The 11,294-nt window shown below is 31.0% G+C and overlaps 1 protein-coding gene across 1 annotated transcript in view; it reads left to right on the forward strand.

Annotated features, from left to right (window-relative positions):
* The window catches only part of LOC124353033 (nephrin-like), a 36,279-nt gene extending 25,207 nt beyond the window's left edge, over positions 1-11,072 (forward strand). The window contains exons 9-14 of the mRNA XM_046802827.1: positions 3,059-3,370; positions 6,889-7,107; positions 7,921-8,030; positions 8,376-8,510; positions 9,828-9,891; positions 10,695-11,072. Of these exons, the coding sequence (XP_046658783.1) occupies positions 3,059-3,370; positions 6,889-7,107; positions 7,921-8,030; positions 8,376-8,507 (773 nt within the window). The 3' untranslated portion in view covers positions 8,508-8,510; positions 9,828-9,891; positions 10,695-11,072. The remainder of the gene's footprint in view (positions 1-3,058; positions 3,371-6,888; positions 7,108-7,920; positions 8,031-8,375; positions 8,511-9,827; positions 9,892-10,694) is intronic.
* The last annotated feature ends 222 nt before the right edge of the window (positions 11,073-11,294 follow it).

Here is an 11,294-nt window from a genome sequence, read left to right on the forward strand (position 1 = left end):
AAAAGTAAACTGTACATTTCTTATTTAGTATACACAAATAGATTACCAACCAAGAGACAGACAAACCAAGTATACCTCCTTAAATAAGAATATATGTCAAACTTGTCGGAGAAATATATTTATACAAAGCGAATATGAAAAATCTATTTTAGTTTCACTCATATAGATTAGTTACATCATCTACTGCTAATTACAAGATAAATATTGCTCATTACGTTTTGTATTTCAGTAATGCAAATTTGTAATAGGAAAGTTTGTATCTTACAAAATCGCATTTAGGTATACATGTCGGGGAGTTATGCATCTGGTTCAAACATATATATATATATATATATATATATATATATATACAGGGTGAATATAAAGTCAGGACCCCCTCTCTATTTTTTTCTATATGTAATATAAGGAGATATCCTTCGGGTAGTGGTACAATATGGAAAAGATGTTTCATTTTATGATATAGAAAATTTTTTTTGTCCCCCAAAAATGCGAAATTTTGGGGGCAACCCAAAAATTTCAAATGTATACCCCTATCAAGTGACCCCTCATTTTTAAAGAGCATAAACAAATAAAATAGTGGTGAAAACCAGAGACCACTATCTCTTTTCCAACAACATAGCCAATAAAAAATTGTAATTAAGTCTTTTTTACACCTAAATTTATTTTGTTTTGGGTTCAGTTTCCGTCGGCGTGGAAGCAGGTTTTATTGGTTGTTTGTGTTCTCAATGAGTGAGGCATGCAATGGACGAAGAATCCAATATTAGAAAGTAAACTGATAAGGAGTTTATTGTCAATTGAGTGACTGGGCTTTCCCGGTTCGAAGTACAGTTAGTACTAACTAGTCCATTCCTTGTTTTCAATCTTGTGAGAACAGGTAAGCAGTATGAGTCAGCTGATGCATTATTTTATAATAGACAGTAGAGCTGACACCAACAGCTGATCATGCAGTTGGAAATTTGTCAATTTTGTATCTTTTATTATTATTAAACATACGACAATGAGAGTTAGTGCATTAAATAGAGGACGTTTTAAATAGAATAATAATTGCAAAATAAACTAAATTATCATGAAAATGTCAGTTGGAACCTTGTCAAGCCAAGGTAGCGAGTAGGCTAGTTATTATCTTAGTAGATCAATTTATTATCCAGTAGTAATTGTGTGGTTACTATTCCGTGAATTTTGAGAAGGTTTTATGTGTTTTAGTGTTATTACAATAATTTATTTAGATGCACTTTCGCATTGTAAGTTTTAAAATAATATTATCTAATTGATACTGATTACGAGTAAAAATGGCACATTATATTTATTACGAGTAGAAAATTATATTTACTTTCGAGGCTTCGAATGAAAATTATCATGAGACAGAAAGGCGGTTTAATTTGGCACATCCTGATAGACCTGTGACAAGGAAATACTTAAGAACTTTAGTAAAATAAGTTTCCGAGAATTTGGTTCCATCAAAGATGCCCCACGCTCAGGTCGGCCTCCTTTAGGCGGTGACAAACAGTTTAAAATTGTTGCACAATTTGTTGAAGATTCGCAGCAGCCCACCAGATTAGTAGCAAATCTTAGTGATGTTTCCCAAACGTCTGTGTAAAGTTCCTGAAAAAAATAAATTTCACGCCTATAAAATTAAGCTTATCCATGAGTTAAACGAAGACAATCCAGAACCGTCGTCTACAATTTTGTGAAGAAATGGAAGCACTACTTTTTCTGCTCATCCATTGTTTGTTCGAAACATTGTGTTTAGTGATGAATGCAGCTTTTTCGTCAATGGAGATGTGAACAAACATAACTGCAGGTACTGGGACACATATAATCCCCATGTTTTCCGTGAATCTCGCACCCAGTACCCAGAAAAAGTTAATGTTTGGGCCGGGATTTTTGGGAATCACATTATAGGATCATTTTTTATTAATGGAAATCTCAATGGTCAACTGTATTTTGGAAATGTTACAAGAATCAATTTTTCCTGCAATAAATACTGTTATTAGGGAGAATCAACATGAATTTGAAGAAGAAATCGTTCATTTCCAGCAAGATGGTGCCCCATCACATTATCATCGTGCTGTACGACATTTCCTGGGAACTCAGCTACGTGACAGTGGATTGGAAGGCGTGGTGTAATAGAATGGCCTGTACGGTCTCCGGAACTTACACCCATGGACTTTTTTCTATGGGGTCACATAAAATCCGCAATTTTATAAAACACCATAACAAACCTTGAAGATTTAAGAAACAGGATTATTAATTCTTGCAACCTAATACCCACCTCAGACTTTTCCAAAAAACGTCAGAGAGGCGTTCACCCTACGCTTGTCGCTCACTGACAAATAGTAGGAGGGCTATCAGTTTGAACATTTGATTGGCTTCGTGACGTGGTGAGTTATTAAAATTGTTTTGGTAATACTGGCTATTATTTCGGATTAGGAAAGAGATAGCGATCTCTGGTTTTTCACCACTATTTAAGTTTTTTTTATGCTCTTTAAAATGAGGAGTCACTTGATAGGGGTTTACATTTGAAATTTTTTTGGGTTGCCCAACAAAATTTCGCATTTTTGGTGGACAAAAAAATTTTTCAATATCATAAAATGAAACTTCCTTTCCATATTGCACCACTACCCAAAGGATATCTTCTTATTTTACCTATAGAAAAAAAATAGAGGGGGGGTCCTGACTTTATATTCACCCTGTATATATATATATATATATATATATATATATATATGTATATGTATATAAGATGAACTATACTTAGGTCAGACTTTTTCACTATTTAAAATGTATTTTTTCCATATACAAAATTTACAAGTGGAACAAAAATATTCTAGACTACACTAAAGGGTAAGCATTTGTATTAAGATGTTTTAATTCTCTGTGTTATTTTATTATACACGAACACTATAGAAATTCAAATTAAATAGACGTGTCTGCTAACAAATACTTTACTTCTGTCTAGGTTTTTAAAAGAATTGTGTGTAACATGATTTATTCCGTTACCATTCAAACAAACAAACTTTTTGCATCGGAACCTTACTCCAAGCGTGTTTTCCTGCAGGTAAGCCAGATCCGCCCTACAACTGCACTGTAGTGAGTGTCAGTCTAAGTACGGTCAATGTGAGCTGTGAGCGGGGGTTCGATGGTGGCCTTCCCCAGGAGTTCCAGGCAGAGGTCACAGTGCGAGGTCGTCTGGTAGCCAACCTCACCAACAGAGATGCTCCGGAGTTCAGCCTACTGGAGCTGGAGCCTGGAACTGCGTATGACGTCACGGTGTTCTCCAGCAATGGCAAGGGTCGCAGCCAGAGAGGTACTCACGTGACTGCCGCCACGCAAGACCCTGGAACAACACTTCTGCCAAGCAGAATAGCCGGTATGTATAGGCACAGTAGATTGAATAATTAACAAATAAATGTATTTAGATATTTTAAGCAAAACGAATAGAACTAGTAATTAATTATATTATCTCGTAAAAATTAGGTGCTACATTACATATTTACGTCTTGCACTTTAATATGAAATTATCAGAAACAACATTACCTACAGTAGTTATCATATAACTAATTAATCCGTTTAAACTTTTAATTGAAATTTACAGACACCATTTTCTACTCAATTATTTGTTAAATATTAAAGATTTTTGTAATATTTATAGGAATAAACAAATACTTACATAAATTTTAAGTTTTACAATAACCTTATAATTTTATTTGATTTAAATTGTATTGCATTATTGCGTATTAAGCACTATTTGTAAACTGCAAAAGTCGTGATATGAAATAAGTATTTGTTTACAGAATAAAACAACCAATATTTTTACAATATTGCAAGAACCATTATCTTAGTATTTTTCACACTACGGAAATATTCCCTTCAAAAAATCTCCTAATATTACAAAAGAAATGTTCCCCTAAAATGTTTTGGGTATATACTAAGATACCGTATAACCCCAGAATTGAAAGGTATACATTTATATTTCATAAGCTGCATTGAAAATCGTTAACCAACGGTTACATTCCACCGAATATATTGGTAAGCAATATATGTTTCCATAAGTTGATTATAAATACCATTACGTCATAAAACTAAAATTACAAGGGAACAAGTGTTATATCTATACACGTTTTATATGAAAAGTTGAACGACTGTTATTATTTTATCGCCATTTGTCTTAAACTTGTAATAATTTTATCAGGTAAATACAAAATGAATAATAATACGAATTTATCCCCCGAATAAAGAAAGTTTTACATCATTAAATAATGAGAAATTGTGTCACTATACTGTGTGTTATACGCCCATATGGCTCAGCCAAATTCTAGGATTGGACATGCTCATCACAATATTTTCTATGTAAAATTGTTTCATGCAAATTTAATGTCTGGAATAAAATGATGCACGAAACGTATTTTTGCTTGGGGCATTTACATTGTTGTTTATTAAATTAGGATTGGTAACGTATTATTTAAATAATAAAACTTCCGGTGAGCGAGGAATAATTTAATTCAAGAGTAGGCTGAATTTAAACCTCGTAACCAACAATAACAATATTCGTTTACCCTATTTTAATTTATGTTTACTCTATAAACTAAAAGTCTCTATCTTAAAATCTCATGCAATGTTACTCAGTTTGATTATATAGTTATGTACTCTGTTCAATTCCATCATGTTTATCGGTAAAACCAATGAAAATATATTAGCTAACGCTCAGCTAAATTCCATTATCATCGTAAAACTCACTGTTGCTAATATCATCAAATAAAGCTCCATGCATAACTGTGTCTATACATCATTGTGTGTCCAAGTTATCGAACGGACAAATACAGAGATAAACAGTTTATAATATTTAAACTGTAAACATATAAAACAATCCATCTTTGTATTAAAAACAGAGAAAATATAAAAAGTCTTCATTATCGGTTAGAATTCATGTAAGAAGTATAATGTGTACTAAAGTTAGGCACCTCGGAGGTTACCCCGGAAATATCTAGACGGAAAGAGAGGTTATCTGGGGAACAGGGAGAGGGCGTGTATGTGGCGGGCGATGTGCCAGCATCGTTGCTCAGCCTACCGCCAGCAAAATTTAAACATTTCACCGCTTGTTTTACACTCTGTCTAAATTGCTACTGAATTATTCCTATGTCTGCATCTACAGTTTCCCTGCGTTTGTATTATGCATCTAATAAGATACAAGCCTACTCACGTATCTGAACGCGTGTAGAAGTCTGAGGATATGATTTTTTTTTTTAATATGCGTAGCTAGTGTGCTTGTAATACAATTAATAACGAAATCATATTCATTAAAAGTATAATTAAACTTTCAATACGTTAAGTTTCCACAATTTTTAAACTATTGCTTTATACCTTATACACACAATAAAACAGTTTTTTCAGAGTTTTATTTATTTTTATGGTAAATGATTTAGAAATGTATTATGTTATGTGAACGTTACTGTCTCGAATGATGACAGTATGGCTTATAACGTTCTTCGCCACGTTATAAGCCATATTATTATCACGTATAGTTGCTACAATAGCCTGCATTGATGGCTAGAACCATTAGTGTCAAACAGTTCACAAACTAAAAATACCATAAAATTGTAATCTTTTTTGAAACAATAATCATAACGGTTTCCGTTATTATCATTATTATTGTAGTAGTTATAGACTGTCTCAGGCCACGGGTACTGGGAAGCGGCGAAGAAGGAAAACATAACCCTCGAGAAAGTGCATATTACGATACAGAATAACATTTTACAGGCTCTTACATCATATCATATCATCAAATATGTCTGAGAGAGCTACCAAATATTATACTTGAAATTGCAAAGATATACTCTGTAAAAAAGCTGAAGTTCTGAGGCTGGCCAATTCCAAATTCGTTATCTTTATAGCGATAAGTTATTACAAAGTTTCTATAAGCATACAAGTGATGGTCAGTAGTCATTATAAGTGGAAAAAGGGGTGAAATTGTTTTAGTATTAAAGAGCTCTATTGAAACAAGTTAAACAATCGCAGGAACATATCAGATTTTAATAAATAAAGTAACGAAAATGTAATAAATAAACAAGGATAAAACATCGTCCACCTACAACTTGTTGTGAATCAAGGAATGTTCATTGTATATAGTTATTAAGCAAAAGAGGCATGAATAAAAATTTTGACCACTTTCAAATGAAGAATATTTACAAGTTCACTGAAATAAACTAACTACCATTCTTCATGTGATGCTATGCTTTCGATCAGATATCACACATCGACGCATATTTTTAATTTATATATTACCATTGTTTATTAGCTTTTAAGTCATGCTGTACTTTCTAAAGGATAAGGCGTTAGAAATCTCACTACCCTAATTATCCTACGAGTAAGAGGATTTTATTACAATTTTAATAACACGGTCGCCACAACTTAACAAAAATAAAAAAATTAAATATTTAAAGCTGCAAAAGAATTATATAGCTTCAGTGCAGTTGCATAAAAATATTGTAATATATATTGTATTGCCAAATATTGGGTTAAACAATTAAACTATTAATCATATTAATTGAAGATTATCATACCTCTTTCAATTGAGTTTGTATGATTTGTTTCATGTCTATATGCCCTATGTATAGATATGATAATAATGAAAACCTTTATGATTTTACCAAACAATTATTTTGTTTACCAAACAAAAAAATCACAATCTATAATTCAATGGAAAATAAAATAAAAGGAGTTTCCATTCACCAATGTCTGCTGCCAATCACATTTAGGTTACAATCACACGTCTTCTAGATCAATTTGATAATGAAATGTAGAATCATTATTAGAAGAGTTGATCATTATGCACATGTTATTGTGTAATTTACCTACTCTTGCTAACATGAATTGTTTCCACCTTTCCAGATGAGGAGAGCCTAGTGAACGTGGAAGAGCTGGTGCTGTTGGCTCTAGGATCAGCCCTGGGCGTGTTGTTCGTGTCGGCAGTGGTGCTGGGGCTAATGAGGGTGCGGCGACCTCCACCTCGACCAGAGCAGGATAAGAAGGTGACTCAGATCCTCGCAGTGGCCACACCCTCCTCCAACGTCGACGACGACAGGAATCCCGACGTGATTCCTCAGAAAGGTACAGAATAAAATTATTACTACTTGTATTTAATTAGTTCTTAATCAGCTGTATGTTAAAACAGAGTAGTGATCTTAGATCTAAGTTTAGAAATAGTAAACATTGAAAATTATTTAAACAAAGGATATATGCAATAATTGCTTCAAATATTATAAATATTATAAAACATAAAACAACTGGATATTATGTTTTATTATGTAACCATGTTAAATGAAGCTGTATAATCGCATTAAGTGAATTAAATTGAATTTTAAATTCATTTGCATTGAAACATTTCGTATATTTTTACGTTATATTGTGTTTGAAAAATGTATCAAAAACCTATTTGAATAAAGTTTGAAAATAATGAATCAAATTTACATTTAGCTAAAATTATATATTTTTTAAGCTGGATAAAGGATTATAGGCGTACAAAAACATTCTCTTAAACACAATTAAAACTTATTATTTAGTTATCTATATAATATAAGCATATGTTTGTTTTATTTCACGATAATTTCTACTCTTATGAAAGAAACATCTTTCTTAAATATTCTATCAGTTCGTATCCCTGTAGGCGATGGGCCTTTGAACGATTCTTAACGAACAGAATAGGAGAGCAAGCAGATAAGTAAAGAAACCTTCTATTTTAAAGCGATCAGATCCGAGGTCGAGTTTAAAAATGTTTAGCACCAAACCATTTTTATTCCTTAAATACTTTGTAAAATAAAACTACCAAATCCTTTTACACATTTACGATTGGTAAATTTTAGGTATTTAACCTTCACACATATGGTTTATGGATTGGAATATAGCCTTTTTTATGTGTTTCAGATGTCGATAGCTCAGTAACTCAAGATATAGAATTGCGAGGTGAAAACCCAGCACCGAGTTGGGAGACCTCGATTTGTGTAACACCTCTCAATCCTTATCACGCTCCCAGAGTGAGTATCTAATGAGATTCAAATGAAAGGCATTTTGCAATAAATTGAGTTGATAATAGTAAGAAATACTGTAGAAATCATTTTCCGGAATTCGGCTTTCAAAATAAAATACACCATGTAATAAACATTTTTAACGACTCAAACTGAGGTTAATCTCAATAAAGTATTCATAAGAATGAAGTATAAAGGCAATAGATTTTTACTTATTACGGCAGCACTTTAGATGAGCATCACCAATGAGGGAAATTATTAAATAGCAAATATATATGTAATAAAAGATCTGTACACACAAAATAAGTTATGTTTTTTTCATGTTCATGGCCACTGTGTTTTTCTGTACTGCAGCACAAAGGAATGAAGGCTCCAGGATTGTGGGAAGGCACTCTATGGTCCAAGGGTCAAGACCTAAATGCCCTTCGTCACGTGGAGACCCAGACTCTCCAGCACTCAAACAGACCAAAGGAGAGTGCCGTTTAGCAGGTATGTGTGTATATAAAAATATATATGCATTTATATACATAAATGTTATATATATATATATATATATATATATATATATATATATATATATATATATATATATATATATAAAACTGATCTGACCTTTGTATGATCATAGGAAAAAGATAAAATTTAATTTTATATAAATTCTATCAGTGTAATCATTCATTGAGTAGTGCATTTTTTACTTTTAAATAATGTTAGAAGTTGATAATTACATTTCAATAAAATTATATAACGTGAATTATATGACTCGTTTTACATCAATCACTCGGCATATAACTGGATATCTATTGGATAAACTTCAATATAGAAGTACTTAAGTCGAGAAACTCTGGAGTTAAACAAATTATTTCCTTGCTCAGCATAGCCTATAAAATCTACCTAGTAATAGTTTATCCATTATCCATTGATAAAATTTCATTTAAATGAGATACACATTATATATCAAAGTTCAATTACGTCACGTGTACAAGGGTTTTTGTTTGTAATTTATTAAAATTTGTTTAATTTGCTTAATATATTATGATTAAACACAATTTAGACTTGTATTATTACTTTACTTTTATTTCAGTTATGTGGGTCTGACGATGTGTTCACTGAGCACGAAAGGTGTCACAAAAATAAAAATTTGTCATTTATTGGAGTGTTTGATCATATATTAAGTATTGAGTTTTCAATAAGAAGAAGCTGGTAAAATGTATTAGTTCAATTTACAAAAAAATATACTGTTTATAATGCCAATTCAAAGACAGTACTCATGAAACTACACAATAACTTTAAAATGTCCTAACTAAATTTGATTCTATTAAATAGTTTAAAGGTTTTCATTTTTAAATCCGAAATGCAGCAACTAAATTAAAACAATATGCTGTCACCTGGTGTTAGTATAAATTACCATAATGTACGTTTGGTAATTTTACTTCCATTTAAAGAAATATGTCTAATCTTAAATACTAGTCTATTTCAAAGTAAAAAAAGTGTCATTGGTATATCTGAATTGCACTTATTTTCCTTTACTAACGTGGATTAAGTTTATGCATTATTTACTGTAAAACAAAGATTTTTACAGTAATATCCTTTCAGTAATATGTAATTTGGTGACATTTAATCTAAATTAAAGTGTATTTAGTCTGAGTAATAGTTAGAGTAAATACATTCTCTATGAAGAGTCTTGTAAAATAGTTTAAATATAAAAAGTAAAAATAAAGAGAAAAAATTTCATTCAGTTTTGAGGTTTTCCATTAAAAAGTGGTGGGAGCATATGCAGGTGTATAATTAAGGTTGGTGACGCAGGTGGTGAAGAGCCCAGGCGGCTTCGATCAAACAGCGGTTTGAGACTTCTTCCACCTGATACATGGTAATGTTCCAGTGTAATCTCCAACTTTATGTAATGTTTCTGAAGAATTTATTTATTTCTATTATAAAGAGAAATATTTTTGTAGAGTATGTAATGAAAATTTATATTGCATTCTCACAATATCACATGCCCTATAACAAAATAAGTAATATTCATGATTTTTTATCATGAAATATATAAATAAACTTTAATACGTTTTATCGAATAATAAATTTAAATATACAATTACACTAAATTTTCTTACCTATAAATGGTTCTTATTTCATTGTTTGTTTTCCATATGAAACTTTGTTATTTTACTTCCTTGCATATTTATAATTTTAAGTCCGTTTTATTATTTTTTTATTTATAGCATATTAATTTAATAATTTATTATATGTTTAATCATAAAGACAAGCATTTTAAAACATTCAGGATAATATATTATTTTATAATAAATAAATTATATGCTATTGTAATTATTACTAATAGTTTTTATGCACTACAATAATAATTTTATAATTTTTTAATATAATATTTTTTGTTCAAACTGTTTCCACTTAAAACACTGTAGTAACTGTGTTGGTAATACAATTTTACGCTTTTTTAGTTTTTATTCGCATAATATGTTTAAAACACAAAGTTGTTTGGTCAGAATAAAATATATTTTGAAACTTATTAAAAATAATTCTTAACAAAGAATGAAGCATTATTTTGACATATAACGTGAAACATCAGAATATTTTTTATATAACTAATATATATTAGAAGTTATAATTTTATAATATAATATTATTTTATAAATTTTGCTTTGATTCCTTTAGCAGTGCCTTTCCGCATTTCCCTGGAAGCGACGAGGTCGTGGAGGTGATACAATCAACGACTCCCGACAACTTAACACGCTTAAAGACTAAAGTTGTAGGCCTAAGCAGTCATTGTTACTACCAACGCTGAAATGAAATGAACTTATCGATTAATCGTGCATGTCAGAGTTTAATAATCGTTTAATACATGTCGACTGTTCTCAACAACCTCATCTTCCTATTTAATGTAAGATAAGCTCAGTTGTACATAGTACGAATGTTGTTTGTTGGAGACCCAGTTTTCTGCTAAAACTGTTGTTTAATTATTCAAACCCACTATCTATTTGTTATTGTAGAATAATTTTTATATCTATATTTTTATACTATGCGTTAATAAATACCTCGAAATACAACGCTTTGTGTTTTATTTATTCCTTTATGTTTTTTTTCCTTAAAAATTCTTAATTGCCATAGCACAGCAGGTTCTACTGCTTTTAACACTAAGAAGAAGTTGTTAGTATTCATCAATAAATTCAGTCAAGATTACTTGACCGTTAGCAAATTTGTGTTCTTTACTACATACAATTAAGATTATACTTGAGTGCTAACGAATTTATTGAG

This window comes from Homalodisca vitripennis, chromosome 1 (assembly GCF_021130785.1).
Source record: "Homalodisca vitripennis isolate AUS2020 chromosome 1, UT_GWSS_2.1, whole genome shotgun sequence".
In the NCBI taxonomy this organism is placed as follows: Eukaryota; Metazoa; Arthropoda; class Insecta; order Hemiptera; family Cicadellidae; genus Homalodisca; species Homalodisca vitripennis.